Below are 16,853 nucleotides of genomic sequence, written 5' to 3' on the forward strand. Positions count from 1 at the left end.
CTTACAAACACCACAGCTCTATTGCAGGGTTGTCCCTGCTCTGTGGATGTTGTATGAAAGCAGCACTAGTGAATTGGGAAGAAGAGATGATGGCATGATGAAAGATGACAGTCTGATTTTAAGCCTCCACAATTCCCACTCCCTTTGAGTGGCTTCTGATGTGCTCCTCACATAAGAGCCTTAAGACAGGACAAAAAGCCTGAGGCATATTTGCCTGAAGTGCTGCGTGATTGCTGCATAAGTCCCTATGTGGAAGCCATTAACTACAGAATCTGAAAGCATCTGTTTCAAGTATACAGCTATTTCAGATAACAGTGTCTTGTATTGTCTACACAAGTTGTTATAGAAGTTCATTAAATCTGCAAGTATCTGTCCTAAAGCTTAAATTGTAATCTGTATTTCTGTGGGTAAATAGTTATGATAATAGCACTCATTACCAAGACAACACTAGTCTTATGCTCTGTTTAACTATTGCTATAGCATACTCGAAGGCACACCTGTTGAATGAATTCAGCAAGTATTATGTGACTAGTTACAGGATATTTCTCTAACATCCCAACACTACTATTATTCAACTAAGATGTCTATGCCTTCTAGTCAGAAACCTTTCATGGTCACCCTTCTCTATCTTCCCCTCCATTTCACAACCCCATGCAACAAGCCAAACCCAATCTCTGCCATCTCAAGGATTTTAATAGCACTAGTCAATTGAGAATAATAAAAACAAGTACAAATAAAGTAACAGTAAAGGCAAAAATATCAAGATAACATAGGAAGTATTCATTCCTGCTAATTAAATGAGGTAGCAAGCTAACTTATGGGGCTGAATTTTTATTTTTAATCATTTCTTAACAGCAGAGAATAATTTTTGCAGATTCATTAAGAAAGCCGCTTTCAGTTGGAGTATATAAGCAGAAAGGAAGGAAAAAAACCGTCAGGTAGCTTTGAAGCCAACATTTGTTGTCTATTTGGACTGACACCAAATTAAGGTAATTCTGCTTAAATTCAATGTTCAAACAAGCACAATGCTCCTCTGCTGAAGATGGGTTGTATTGTTATAACTTAGGAAAAACTTGCCCCAAGAATCTGATTAGATCAGTAATTTATGTGGCTGCACATGGAATGTAGGCAAGACAACCAAAGAATCAAAAGTGGAGAGCTGCCAGTGGCTCAGATTATAGCTGCTAGTCCACTGTCATTAATTACATGATAGGTGCCTGCAGAACTATCTGGCCTCCCAACAGATGCAGTTCAGACTGCAGCGGTGCCCACCGATCCCAACCAGGATCAGGGTATTACTGTTGCAGTCAGCTCTGTATTAGGGCTCAACCCAAATCCTACCAAATTCACGTAGAACTTATTTTTGACTTCAATGCCAGTTAAAGCAAGCATTTAACCGCACAAAGAATTACCCAAAAAGAAAATTAAAAATTGGTGAGACCAAAGTTCCTGATCACTGTCCATAACTGGACTAAAGTAAAAAGATATGAAAGCAAAGGAGATATTCTATCACTTGAAACATGTGAAGTGCAGTTTAGGAACTTTTCTGGAAGCAGAAATCTGAAGTTTGAAGGTAACTTCTCCACTTAAAAGATGATTCATTATTAAAAACAGGTTTGTACCATCTTCAGTAACCAAAAAAAAATTGCTATAAAAATAGAAATTTGAAAATAGACTGAATTCACATGTACCAGGTACAATATCTAGTGTAAAATTGGTTTTTAGTTTATGAAAAATATCTTTCCTTAAAAAAAAGCATAGGCTTACAGTTATTATCACTAAGAAAGTCCACAGAATTCCTTCAGTACCTATTAAACATTATACTCTAGGCTTTTTGACAGGTGGGTCCTGCAGGCTGAACTTAGGAATTTCACATGAAGAAGCAAAAGGAATTCTTTTGGCTGACACCTTCTTCCCAATTGTTTCAATCTAAAAGAGAAAACACATTTAACAAGTGAGTGTGGCAAGCTGACATAATCATGTCAGCCTATGAGGAACCTACAAACTAAGTCCAGGACCTTAGTAGTCATGACTACATTTCATGAACGCTAGAATAATACAAGCCACAAAGCTCAGGGTGCCCAGGTACCGTTTCTGGGATTGGAGTTGCAAAGAGTTTTTTAAAAACAGCCTTTCACAGGTGCCTGCTTTGCCTGTTTAAAGCTGCATCTTTAATTTGAACATTTATGTGGCTCAGCTTCCATAGGACTATCAGTACAAATATCAAAATGTTTCTGGGTATTCAGAAAATGTGGGTTCAGCCTCCTTTGTCTAAAAATTTATATCCAGTAAATTACGATAGAAGCAGCTTTTTCCCCCTCCTTAATGCAGTGGGATTTTTTTTTAAACAACAGAACTCCAAAAGGCTAAAAGGCAGCCAACTCCGTATGAGAGAAAGCATGTAACAAAGCTAACACACACATAAGCCAGGTACTGCAAAAATCGAAAGAATGAGAGACAGGTTCCCCTAATTTCTAGCTCAGACTAAGGACAGAGCTTGTAGAGGACAAAAAGTTCAGACACCCAGTAAATAAGTAGAGCTGTAGCTTTCCTCTTGAGTAAGTAGTACAGGTCAGATGCAAAGCACCAAAAGACAAAATACTTCAACAATTTTAAATTTAACAGAAATCTAATTAATATATTCTAGGCAGACATCTGAGTTAACTCTGAAAAGAGTTGTTTAAACAGTCACGTGAGCTGTATGTACCATATTTGCCCATAACAGCTTCAATTGACTGGTTAAATCAATTTATACAAGCCTGTTCACAAACAGTGTAAATAACTTTGTAGTTTAAGCAGTGGAAAAAATACCAAGCAAGAAAGCCTATAGCCATTATGCAAGAAATCACAGCACTCAGGAGGACACAGAATGAAACACAACTGAAATAGGCATCTGATCTGGCTTGTAGATTTTGTTCTCATCACGTCTGGCTGAGATGCTTCTATCAGACTATTCAGGGATTTGATGATTTTAGTATTAAATCATTATTTTAGTATTAAATTCTGTCTATGCTAGAACTGCTTCAAGGCATGCCTATACTGCTGAATGTTGATGACATAGTCTGATGTAGCTTGGATTTTAACAGAGCATCAGTCTATGAAAATAGTAAGGCAATGGAAGAAGACAGCAGTAGTGAAGAGACTTAAGTATGGACAGGTTTAGATTTAAATCCTCACCTGAAGAGGTTTTTTTTTCCCCCTTGCTACTCAGTTATTGCAGAGGGAGAGAGAGAGAGGAAGAAGAAGGAGAGCAGAAGGAAAGAAACATAAGAAGCAGCATCACCCAGCTGATTACCTGAAAGCCAATGACTTGTAGCTCATTGTGAAGATCATCTAGAACTCTCCTACCATCAAAGATAAATGCAGGCTTCAGCATCTTTTTATGAATACGTTCATAATCCAATTCCTATAAAGGGCAATTAAAGCAAATAGAATGAACAAGTAGCACAACACTCCCTTTTTTTTCTTTAGTTTAAATTCAAGATAGCATTTACCTTAAACATGTCCCATTCAGTGCAAATTACAAGGGCATGGGCTCCATCACAGGCTTCATAGGGATCTTTACTTATAGTGACCAGCCGAGACACTGTAACAGAAGGAAAATAAAGTTTTATTCTGCACACATCTTCAGCATCAATCTGGTTCACTCCTCGCAAATTAGTCTCCTTCCTTGCCCTATGCAAACAAGGAGTCTCAAGTCACTTGCCTAGAGATGTTTTCTATCAAGATATTTGTCACTTTGATTTCACTTATTTAAATGGAAGCGGCTTGTACCTGGCATCTGAATAGAGTCAGAGCACTTAAATGTTTGAAGTTAAGCATTCAAATTTGATTTAAACAGTCAAGAGCATCTCTAGAATTAGAAGTTACTGTGGAGTGTTCAAATGCCAACTCTCACAGAGGTCATTGCCTGTACAATAGCAGCACGTCACAGTTCCTATTTAACACTCAGTTCACACTACAGAAAATACACATGGCTCACTAGGGGCTGCCTTCATCCTTTGACTGCCTCAGCAGCTGCCTAGAGGCAACCCTCCCCCTCTAATTCAAGGGCATTTCAAATAATGTACACCCTTCACTCTTCTGCATCACAGTTCATTCCTCCATTCTCTTCACCCCCAGAAGCCTGATCTATCCTTCTCCCCCATCCATCCATCATCTCGATTCTCTCCCTCCCCAATAAGGAAAGAAAACAAAAATCCCAAATAATCCCTGCTTCTCCCCAAAAAATTTCCAGTCACAGATGATTACTTTAGTGTCTTCTTGAATTTAAGGGAGCAAATGAATTTGGAAGTGATATGAGGGAGGGAAGAACACTCTACAGTGAATTCCAGAATTGTTTCTTTATTTCTACTTTAGGTATCCAAGAACGAACTAAGGCAAGATAGGACTCAGGACACAAAGGAGCTGACAGAACAACACTAGTCTCTCCTCCTTCTGGACATTTTTCTCTCTCTTCCTTATAATTATGCAGAGAGAAAATTCTTTGCATGTATTCAAATGAATATTTATCAAAAGAAAAATATACAATAGTACAGAATTAGTATTTATCTATAAAAGCTATGGGGAAAGGGGGAAAAGTTACAGTAATCCTCTGAGCTATGACAATCCTCTAATAAGTGTAACCAACAGCACATCATCGCCATGGTGAAAACATGAAAATGAATTTCTAGTATTTAAGCAGGCCTTGTGTATTTTGAGAATAGGGTGGGGAGGGAAGGGGGGAAATAAGCTTTATGTGAGCATTCTTACCTTGGTTATCTTCTGAGACACCTGGATGCGAGAGATCCAAGATTATTTGTTCCTTAGGTACTTTAGGATCATAGATATGGAGCTTTGCTCCTTCATCCATTAAATACTTGCTAATGTAGATACTGGATGACTCTCTAGGGAAGTGAATCAATCAGTTAAAGACTTTCATTACTTAGAACATGCCACCTGGTTCTTTAAGTGTCATGATATGCAATGTCAGAGCTTTTATACCAGTTTTACATTACATGTCTTAGTAGTAATCCATGCCAGCAGCAAACTTGTAAACTTGTTTTTCATATTACTCTCCTTGGTGTCCCTCAAGATTTCATCTCTTTTGCTGAATCATGCAAGGGAGATACTAAGCCCCAGCACTCCTACTGACCATAATTAACAAGGCATCAAGGTTATAAGCGTTCCCCACAAATTGCAGTTGGACAGTTGTATCAAGTTTGGGCTTTACAAGAAAACAGAATTAACCACCTTTGGGAAAAAAAGCTGAAACTTTGGCTTCCCAAAGCCAATTTAGAACCAGTTGCAAAAACGTTTGCATTATCTTCTGTGAAGAATGGGAGGACTTTGTCAAAATCTATCTTTGCTTATGCAAGTTAGTAAGGACTAGAGTTACCTGCTCTAGCTTCTGAATGATTCAGGTATGTTGTAGAGGTCAAGAATCAATTGTCTCACCTTTTTAAGAAAGACTCATCGCTGTTACAAACCAATTCAGTCACAAGAGGTTAAGGGTCCCATATCTGATCTATTTTCATTAATGCAATTCAATTGGGAGGTTTAGCTGCATAGCTGGTGACAAGCGTAGGGAATCCATGTTAGTGAACTGAATTCACTTTCTTACCTTGTGTCCCCAGTATCCTTTTTGAATGCAAACCCTAAAATAGCAATTTTCTTATCAGTGACAGTATTGAACAAGCTGTCAATAATGCGGGAAGCAAATCTTCTTCTCTGATAATCATTCATGTCTATTACCTGAAATTATATAAAACATGATGGTATAGAAGGGAGCCATTTTAAACTATGAATGGATTCTATCAACAGTCAAGCCAAGCCACCCACATATATGTTTAATAGAGGCTTAAAAGAGAAAGCTAAGTATTTTTACTCAGTATAATAAGTAATCCAAAGATAAATTTAGTTAATTTATCAAATTCTGAGACAAATCCTATTTTGATCAATGACTGTAGATGCATATACACACATACCATGATGCATTATCTAGTTCAAAGGCTGGGATTTTTTCAGATTGCTTTAAGTCTATAACTTACTGTATTCTAGGTAGAAACATGGAAAGCAACTTCAGTGTTAAGAGTACTTGATGTCACATGGACATCCCATTGCCAGACCTACACTTACTTAATGCTGTGAGAACATTTTTAGCCTTTTTAATCCACACTAACAGATTTCAGTACACAAACACAACCAGCGCCTCACTTTCATTATTACATGAAGGTGGGTTTGCTCACTCTGATTGTTCCTGTACTTTCCTCCAGCCTGCTTCATACTTTGATCTCCAGCCCCTAACACACAGAGGGCACTGGATCACTAGCAGAATAGGAAAGGTAGGTTACCCCACCTAGCTAATGTTCAATGTGGACTGGAAAGAACCACACTCCCCTCTCAGTTTTGAGACATTCAACTCAAACCAAGAATTAACAGCAGCAGCCTATGAAACATAAGGTATAAACTACACAGTAGAAGTATATTGGTGAACAAGATTTATTTGAGGAAAAAGAAATAAAAGCAGTAAGATTTATGCAATTCAACAGGATGGTGATGGGGAACAAAGGTAACAGCTGACAGGGTAAGAGGGACACATTTCTTTCTGTACCTATGTTTTCAAGGAATGAAAATTTCAGCATTAGAGAGCCTTGTGCTGTCTAAAGGCCAGAGAGAACAAGAGTTATGATTCTAGGGCTGCTCTGATCAACAGAGCAGCTGATTTGCATCCTGTCCTGAGACTGGTCTGAGGTCTCCCACATGCATGCACTGGGATGAGCTGCTGACAGTCGAGTGCTCAGGCCACAAAGAAGGGGTTCACACAGTTGCTTATACAGGTGCATGTGTGCATTACACAACTTGACCAGCATGGGCTGTGGTAGATAGACCTCTGCAAGGTGACAGTGCTCTGAGGAAGCAGGAGGTGCAGGTAAGGGGTTGCACTACATGAACACAACACTCCCTACCTTATCCTAACTCTATAACAGCTGTTCTTACTGTCTGATTTGTCCACAGCTTAATAAGCCATATAGAAACACTGCAAAGTATTGCTCTTAAAACAGAATGAGAGCATAAAAGCATTAAAAGCACTTTAAACTATTTTGTTTACATTAACAATGCAAACTTTTAGGCTTTTGTTAAATTAAAAAACAAAAACAAAACACCTCCACATAGAGAAAACCGTAAGTGTTCCCATGCCTTTGGGTTGCCAAGATACCAAGTAGGCTGCGTTTTGAGAAGGCTCCTTGTGATCTCAAAGGACAGAGCCAAAGCAATTTGTCTCTTTCAGGAAAGTATTAATTTTTTCCTACTTATCAGATTATCAGTGAGGTAACATGGTTAGTTCCTGCAGCTCCTGTTGCTCCAGGGATTGCCTGTTGTCTGCTTACACCTTATACTGAGTAAAAGCAGTAGTTCTGGAAGCAAATGTCAGAACCTAGGGCTCCTTCTCTTTCCTACTGTGCTAATTCAGGTCCTACACTGAACCAAACCTCTCCTTGATGCTTGCACAAGGTTCATGCAGTATGTTAGTCTCAGCTTCACTGATGGGATTGCAAGCCTCTCCACCATGGACTAGACTATCCTAATGAAGTACATTTTTAAGGAAGATGTCAATCTGAACCTCTTTAGAGGCAGACAGCATAAATCCCATGTCTTCCTTGTCCCAAGCAATTGATGTTAAGAATTATAGTTGCAAGCAATAACTAGGCTGCTGACTAGCCCCCAGCTGGAGGTTAAACTATCTGAACAGGATGTAGAAAGCCACTGGACATCACAGATAATGTAAGAAGCTGACGGAAGTCAGATAGCACTGTGAGAGATGACCGAGTTCTACAAGCAGTTATGGCCTTCAGTATGGATGTGACACAACTGACCAATGATGAAAAAGTAATTGTGGGCAGGTTGTTTATTTTGCAGCAGACTGGTATGGAGAAAAGTGAGGGGGGAATAAGCTCTGAATTCAAAGTGGACAGAGATAACCAAGTACAAGAGGAAGACAGGAGTCCAGGCATGCTTGTACTTCACATTTTCTAATGCTACTTCTGGACAACTTCCCAATCCATTTGATCCAGACAACTTACCAAAAAGCCTAAGCATCCAGGAGTATCAAATGTTAGTGTTAGGCTGAGGGCTCTAAAATGTAAAAATTATCAACAATAAGGTGTCTGCTCCTTAACGCAGAAACACATGTTATATGCGGACAATGCTCAAAAACTCAATGCCTGAAAGCTGAATGCTGAAGAAACATCACCCCCTCAAAAAAATTAGTGAAGAACTTGTACCTGTTGCCAGTAGCGGGCTACTTCAGGTAAGTTCAGTGCCTCACAGAGGTACACTAAATTCAAGACATCCTTCTGAAAACAGCTACCTCCAAACCCTGAAAGAGAGAATTGTTATTTTACAGGTGACTAAGGTACTATTCTAACCCAGTCTTTGGAATCAAGTAGTTTTTGGCAATCAGTGACATAGTCAGAATTGTAATTTTTCCCAGCATTTCACTGCTAGCAAATGAAAACCCTAAGAATCTCTCAAAATCCAATTCCTAGACCTACTTACTTGGTCAGTTACAGAAGCCCTAAAATCTGCTTCAGGTCCCACTGAAGTCAATGGAAGTTTTAACTCAGTCTCAGGGAAACATATGATAGCATAGTCCCTTATTTTTATTACATTTAGTCCCTTATTTTTATTATTACAAGTGGGTGGACAAGCTCCTGGGTTTGCTCTCCCCCCACCTAGAGATTTAGATTAATAGTTCTCAGAACAAGTATGTTAAGATTAGGTTCTTTCCTCCCCCATCCCCAAATGGATACCTAATCATTGCCAAGAACCAAAGGTCACCACAGCTAATGGAGAACTGAGACAATTAATAGAGGGATCCTTGACCCCTAGAACTTTGCTCAGCAGAGCCCCAGAAGCAACACATTGTAGAACAGAATATTTCAGTTGGAAGGGACCCACAATGATGACCTAGTCTAACTGTCTGACCAGCTGAGGGCTGACCAAAAGTTAAAGCATGTTAAGGGCGTCATCCAAATGCCTTTTAAACACTGACAGGCTTGGTGCATCAACCACCTCTCTAGGAAGCCTGTTCCAGTGTTTGACCACCCTCTCAGTAAAGAAATGCTTCCTAATGTCCAGTCTAAACCTCCCCCTGGCGCAGCTTTGAACCATTCCCACATGTCCTATCACTGGATAACAGGAAGAAGAGATCAGCACCTGCCTCTCTGCTTCCCCTGCTCAGGAAGCTGTAGAGAGCAGTGAGGTCACCCTTCAGCCTCCTCTTCTCCAAGCTAGACAAACCCCAAGTCCTTAGCCAGTCCTCACAGGACATTCCTTCCAGCCCCTCCAACAGCTTTCACACAGAATCACAGAATCAATCAGGTTGGAAAAGACCTCTGGGATCATTGAGTCCAACCATTTGTTGCCTTCCACTGGACACATTCAAGGACCTTCACATCCTTCAACTGTGGGGCCCAGAACTGCACACAGTACTCAAGGTGAGGCTACACCAATGCTAAATATAGCAAAAGAACTGTAGAAGGAATTATAACCTAATAGGAATTTTGGTAATGTATTTGCTATCTACTTTTCACTCTTTCATAGACTCTAGGAGAGGTTATATTTAATAAGGTTATGTTAAAGTCACACTTTCTCTTTCTAGCACGAGGAGTGTAGCCATACAGACAGACTTTAGTCTTGTTCTGTAAGTTTGAAAGTTCGTTGTACTGATCACCACTTTATCGCATCTTACTCTCTAGTAAATCTAAACAACTGAATTAATCCTACAAATTAGAAGTTGTCATCACACATTCAGACCTAGAGGCGTCCCTTTCCTCAGGCAGCAGCTCCCAAACAAAATTGCAGCAGTTACAATTGGGAAGACATCTTGGAGAGAACTATTATCGCTGATCCTTCAGAAAAATAAAGTTGCAACTTTTCTTTTCAGTGTCCCAGGCAGGATAAACCATACACTCTGAACTCTCGGGTTTCAGATTGCCAGAGTCTAGAGCAATCTCAGTCCTAGATATTCTACCAGAAAAACTGATTTATGCTAGTACTCTACAGCAATATTTTCACACACTCATGCTGTAGAAGATTTTAGAGTATCAGATCACTTACTTCAAAACACTACTAGTAGATCTATTGCACTATTAAACAGAAGAAAAAGATTTTTTCATTTACCAACACTGGCTTTGAGAAACTTATTTCCAATTCTTTGGTCTGTTCCAATAGCTCTTGCTACTTCTTCAACATCTGCTCCTGTGGCTTCACACAGAGCACTGATTGAGTTAATGCTGCTGATTCTTTGGGCAAGGAAAGCATTAGCTGCCTGTAAATAAAAAACATAGGAGAACTTGATTCTTCCAGAAACCAAGATGCCTACAGGCCAAAGGCAGTTACTACTGAAAGAATTACTTTAGTATCTATGTAACTCTGTTGAGATAGAAAATAGTAACATAACTAGTTTAATACATCAATGCCAGTTAAGGAATCTAAGCAAAATAAGGTAATGTTTAACTTGCAGAGTTTTAAACATTTTATGATAGTAACCAGTTTCTGCAACATTAGAGGTTTACTCTTAGTAATAAATAACAGAGCAATAAAAGTGAGAAAAGGATTTAATGAAAAGTCGGTATCATCTATTAGCTCAACTGAGATAATCAGAAAAGATTAATATCCTTTGACCTATATACTGCGTCCTCCCACCACCATCTGTCTTTCCTAGCTGCATTGCTCAGTGGCAGTGAACTTCTGCTTCTGAGCTTTGTCTCACACCCTTTGCTCGTTGCAGACAACAGCAGTGAGTAATACTAACCAGTTTAGAAAGTTCTGATGACCAGGTATTGGTTGTGAGGATTTTTTCTTTGGGCACCCAGTGCTCATAAACAGCACAAAGAGCACGGACAGCTTTCTGTCCCTCTGGAGAATCGTCTCCACCAATAAGCACTCTGTCTGGGTTCTTCAGGTCATTGATGGCTGTTCCTTCTGCGAGGAACTCTGGGTTAGACAGCACCTGCAGGCATAGAAATAAAGAACAGATAAAAGCCAAAAGCAACAACCAGCCTTTAAATACACAACCCAAAAATTATGCTTACCTGCAAATCCAAGTTAGGCTTAGTATTAGCATCAAATATTCGACGAATGCTCTCCGCAGCACGTACTGGAACTGTGCTTTTCTCAGTGACAATTTTATAGCCATTTGAGTTTTGTACAATTCGTCTAGCACAAGCTTCAATGTATTTCAGATCAGCTGCTCGGCCTTTTCCCATCCCATAGGTCTTTGTCGGAGTGTTAACCTGGTTACAAATACATGGAGGGGGAAGAAATGTTACAGGTCTCTTAACACAAGCGCTACTGACAAGGTGAAGTTGTTAAAAGTGACAGACATTTTCCTTCCCAGAGTCCAGCTTGCTTCTACCCCAGAATTATTCTAGTTACCATAGCAGATGAACAGCTATTAGCTTTCTCAGTTACCCATTTTGTCTTCTAAAGAAAGCTCATTGGCCTCTATTCAAATAGAATTTAAACAAGAGCAATTCATAACAGCTCTGCAGGCTTCAGTGAAACTTAGTCCTTGTTCTGGAAACACCAGTTAATTTCTTCATGATTACAGCAAGCCACCTTTGTTTCCTGTCCCACATTAGGAGTGCAAAAATTCATATTATAAGAATCTTGCAGCTAATGAGGCAGTTATGGTTTAAACCCACTTTGCAGTGAAGCTTAAGTGTAGAGTGGCTGAAATTCGCTATACTGAATGTCCTGGTTTGGATGAAAACAGAACAGATTTTCCTTTCAGTGATTTTTACTTTCAGCTAAGTAAACAGGACAGACAGGGCAGGTGACCCAAAACTGACCAACAAGGTATTCCATCCCATACACGCCATTCTCAGTATAAACCTGAGGGTTCACGAGGGTCTCTCTCTTCTTCTATGGCCAGTGTCCAAAGAGGACTCTGTCCATTTTTCTCCTGCCCTCAGTTCCAACTCATGCATTCCTGAATCCAGTTCCTATCCATCGCTGAGACCAGTCTGGGCCTTCCCAGAGCCTGCCCTGCAGCACCAGTGGTGACTTAATCATCAGTGGGAGCTCGATCTTGGTTTTGTATGTGTTTATATATTATTTTTAATTATTTCCATTATTATTGTCTTTTTCATCATTAGAATTTATTAAAACCGTTTTTAACTTTCCAACCCATAAGTCTCTCTCCCTCTTCTCTTTTCCATCCCCTTCTGGGGATCTGCCACCTGTTTAATAGCCAGCCCAGCCTTAAACTGTGACACTGAAGTACACAGAAAAGGCAACATGAGGGAAAACACATCCTTTAGATTAAGACAGAGGGTCCTTTTCATTACAAGCTGAAAGAAGAAATGGCAACAACATGGAAAACACAACAGCAGGTTTTAAGCCAAGGACAGGTGGCAATATACGGCCTGTATTAGTGGCACCCAGCCAAGTAATATTCATTTTAGACTTAACGAATGGAGAAAAATACTATTAGAAAGAGAGCTATGTACTGAGGTGCCCTAACAAAGACAAGCTCTCAAGAAAAGAGGACATAAGTAACAAAAATAACTCAGCTGTGGCCTACCAAGATGAACAGCAATCAGTTCTTTTGGATTCTGCATTAGAAACAACCTTCTAGATTACAAAAGGTCATACTGTTTATGTTTGACTGGATCTTCTTCCTAGAGGTATCAACCATTTAGAAATATTAAAGCCAGAAAAAATTAAAGCCAGTCCTTCTTCCATTAATACACTGTTTTTTAAAAGCTTCTGGAAATAAGTCATCTTTGTAATCCAGTAATCAGTATTATTTCGCATTCCTGTCTAGGAACCGTGTCAATATTATTAAAGTCCCACGGATTTCAGTAGTACACTGCAATGACAGATCTGCACTATATTCTGCTCTAAGATCCCATACGTTTAACCAAGCTAAGTATCAACATTATCCTTTTGACATAGAACCTGTTCATTTGTCAAATGTTCTACTGATTATAAGAAACAGATAAAACTAAAATAAAAAGCTTACTTAACACTTTTGCCACAGTATACAGAAAGACAAGGAGAAAACTGTGACACAGTGACATGACATTAGTAACTGAATCTATATGACAAAATAAAGGCCTCTTCCTAACATAAGAGCATCATCATGGTTTGATAAGAAAGAAAAAAAGACAAGCACACACAACCACCTTCTCCCCCTAAACTTACAGAAATAAATACAAGATCAGCTTCTCTAATGGCATCATCAATACTGGTGGAAAAGAAGAGGTTTCTTCCTCGACAGGATTCTACCACTTCTTTTAACCCTGGCTGAAAAAAGCAGAAAAAAAAAAAAAGGAGTTATGGTTAATGCAGTTAGAAGAACTGTAAACTGCATACCCAAACAAACAGCATATCATTTGAGATACAGAAAGACTCCCCCCATGTGGCATGTTTTCAGTCTGCCAGATGTAAAGTAAAGCTTCTGTAGATTTATATAGTGAAAAAAATAAAGCCCTTTCTTATTCAAAACACTCAAAATGCTGTCTCAAAACTTTCAGCCACACTGAATTGTTATTTGCACAAACAGATTTTAGGCTCCAGTTATTCCCATGCTCAATTCTATTACCATGAGCAAAGAAATACCCGTAAAGTGATGTTAAGTAGATTCAAGAAGTAAAGTCTTACAATATTCCCTAGGCTACAAACCAAAAAGGAGAGCTGGGACCACCTCTTCCCTCAGCTACACATTCCATGGTCTCCCCAACATCAGATCTAGAACTGATTCAGCACAAAAAAAAAAACATGAAGAAGTCTTCCACCAAATTAGCAAACCCAGATCCAGCAAAAGAAAGGCAGCAGAGACACACAGGAGGTAAAGACCACTCCTTTTGGCAGCCATTCATGTTTAAGCCAGATTAAATTTATCATGGCACCACACCTGCAGCATGGAAGAATCACAGGCACAATTTCATGAGATTCTTTCCAGACACACATACTATGCCAGAACACTTTCCCTTCCCTCAACACCTCCACTCAGACAAGAGGAGCAGGAGGCCATGTGTAGATGAGCAATCCTCCGTACTAGAATGGTCTACAAAATTATTTAACTGAGATACAGTTGTCACAGATAAAAGAAGCCTTTACTTTTTGTTTGGAAAATAAAGTCATACACTATAACCCAGGAATCAGATCTCCAACTTGAGAGACGCCTATCATGACATGAAATATTTGATTAAGTGCCAGAAAGGTAAAGGTTCACCCAAAGAGAGAGACAGAAAAAAAAACAAGCAGATTTCTTATGCAAGACATTTTTGCTGTCTCACTTTATACTAAATACCTACTTAAAAGGAAAACAAAGGTCAGCACAAGCAGAATAACATGTGTTACAACCCATCAAATGTTCCAACCATGGTCTTACTGGGATGTAAATAGAAAGACAGTCCACTAGACAATTTCTGACACTGGAAAGAAAAAACCCAAAACAAAAAATACAATAAACCTCACTATGCAGTGACTCAATTTTATAACTGTCTGAACTAATTCTTGGCAGTTTTTGTACATTCTTTGTAAGCAAAGGACACCATTCCAGGAAACAGATGTTGCAAGTTTGGTTTTTTTTTTTAAAAAACATGCCAAGACTAACTCTACTTTAACTCATTCAGTCTAAGTGTTTATAGAAAAGACAGTATTTGCTTTCATGATCTTTATCCATGTCTCACCTGCTAATCTGAGCATTATACACATTTTCCTTTGAAAATGTATAACAAAGGAGGTCTATTCATCTTTGCTTAAAGAGTCACTGTATAGGTTTGGTTTTAAGAGGGGGAAAAAAATAACATCTGTGTTCCAGCACAGACAGGATTCAGAAGACTTCTTACAGCAAAAGAGTAACTGTTAGTACCAGGCAATATGCCTTGCCTTTGGGAGCCAAGCGAAGATAAGTTTTCACTCCCATTAAAGAACTCAAATCTATAAAAACTATACCTCATGAAAGAATGAAGGACAGAAAAAAGAGACCTATTCTTGAAGGGTGAAAAAGAGTGAAAACTAGTAAGTGCTAAGAGAAGCAAAATAGAAAAATGCTTTATATGTCTTCAAATTAAAGTAATCCTGTGATGATGGAGTGACAGTGTGATACATTTAAAAATTATTTTTATCTGGTCTAGTCTTCCCAGGCAGATCGGAGGTTTATGGTACAAGTGAATCAGGAACGTGACTGTCCCCGTCTTACAACATGGTTAAGATGGGAAGCACAGACTGGATTTTGGCAGCATTCAGAACGGGAACAAAGCTTCCACCCAGTATTAAACATTCATATTGTGCTGCAACACAGCAGATAATATCTATAACTGAGTAAGAGGACTACGTTACGATTAAATCAGGTCCTGAAATAAAGTTAGCATGATTTAGCACAATTCACTATATATACACCATTTTTTTTTTCCTTACTAGGCCCTTTATATATCATCCTTAAATACCTACCTGCACTAGACATATTAAGTTATTTAAAAAACTGGTTTAATGAGCAGTAGTGACAAGCAGCTGTTCTAGAACACTCTTTCTGAAGGACATCACTGTGCTATACTTATCAAGCTTCAGAAGTGGGCCATGTGGAAATGCCATGTGCTAGAAGGGAAGCAAATGCAACAGCGGCTGGAAGAAGAGACAACAGTGAGACACGTTTACCTCATAGATTGGGAGCGTATCTGAATTCCAGGCATTGATTCTGGCCTCATTGACATCCACAACAGTAACTTTGATATTGGGACACATCTGTGCAATCACACTACAGGTTGGCCCACCAACATAACCAGCACCAATGCAGCAAATCTTCTTAATTTCAAACATGATTGCTCTAGTGGGGGGGGGGGGAGGGGGGGGGGGGGGGGGGGAAGGAGGAAGAGAATCAAGAGTCATAAATGAAAATACTGGCAACAATTCAAGGAAATAAAAGAGAATTAATGATTTGTGATTTTATTATGCTGCTACAAATAAATATTTTCTTACAGCTTATCTCTTGAAGTGAACAGCAATCGCCCTCTCCCGCCAGGGAAGGCTCTGGAGCCTGCCCCACTCCAGGAGCACCAGCACACTCAGCCCATTGAGGAAGCGCTGCCTGCGGTCGCCGTGCAGCCGCCAGCGCACACCCCCCCCCCTCAGGCCGGGGAGCCGCTGATGCCGCGATAGTCCCAGGCATGAGCAGAGACCACTGCTGCAGGCAGCGCACAGCGGTACGGACCGGCGCAGCCCCACGGCGGGCAGAGCCGCGCCAGGCCGCGACCCCGGGGCCCGGCCCCCGCCCTGTCCCCGCAGCCCCTCTGCCGGGAAAGACGCCGACAGCGCGGAGGCCGCAGCCCCCGCCTCCTTCCCGGTGGAGGGAGCAGGCCGGGAAGCGACCCCGCTTTCCCCCCGGAGCGCCTTAGGCCGGGGCCGATCCCCACGGACTCCATCCCCGGCAGCCCAGTGAAAGGCTGCCCGACCGCAACCCGGCCCCGCGCCTCGGGGGGCGGCAGCTGGCGGGAAAGGCAGCGGGGAGACCCGCGGCCGGCACCGAAGCCGCAGCCCGGAGACTTACTGCGGTCGGGCGCGGTCCTGCCCCGCCGCCGCGGATAGAGCTGGAGAGCTACGGCGAGGATGCTCGGCGAGCTCAGGGCAACACCCCGCTACAAGCAGAGTAGCGGCGGCGGCGGCTATTTAAAGGGCCGCCGCGGGGCTGAGGCGGCTGTTTCATCCCGGGGACGCGGAGCAAGGCCGGCCCCGGCTCCTCCCTTTCCCCGGGGGCGGAGGCCGGCACAGAGCCCGCCCGCCTCCCCGCCTCCCCTCCCCTCCCGCCCCGCCCCGCCCCGCCGCGCCAACGGCGAATGGGCGCGGGACACCTCAGGGGC

The 16,853-nt window shown here is 41.0% G+C and overlaps 1 protein-coding gene across 1 annotated transcript; it reads right to left on the reverse strand.

Annotated features, from left to right (window-relative positions):
• Window positions 1-250: 250 nt before the first annotated feature.
• On the reverse strand, window positions 251-16,625 carry UGDH (UDP-glucose 6-dehydrogenase). Its single transcript, XM_068402576.1, has 12 exons — window positions 16,544-16,625; window positions 15,655-15,823; window positions 13,195-13,296; window positions 11,079-11,279; window positions 10,799-10,996; window positions 10,165-10,312; window positions 8,265-8,359; window positions 5,603-5,733; window positions 4,753-4,886; window positions 3,495-3,586; window positions 3,296-3,406; window positions 251-1,929 (listed from the first exon to the last, which is right to left on the reverse strand). The coding sequence occupies exons 2-12, from the start codon at window positions 15,814-15,816 to the stop codon at window positions 1,819-1,821; spliced, it is 1,485 nt and encodes a 494-aa protein (XP_068258677.1). The 5' UTR covers window positions 15,817-15,823; window positions 16,544-16,625; the 3' UTR covers window positions 251-1,818.
• Window positions 16,626-16,853: the final 228 nt, after the last annotated feature.

This window comes from Nyctibius grandis, chromosome 6, assembly GCF_013368605.1.
Source record: "Nyctibius grandis isolate bNycGra1 chromosome 6, bNycGra1.pri, whole genome shotgun sequence".
Classification (NCBI taxonomy): domain Eukaryota; kingdom Metazoa; phylum Chordata; class Aves; order Nyctibiiformes; family Nyctibiidae; genus Nyctibius; species Nyctibius grandis.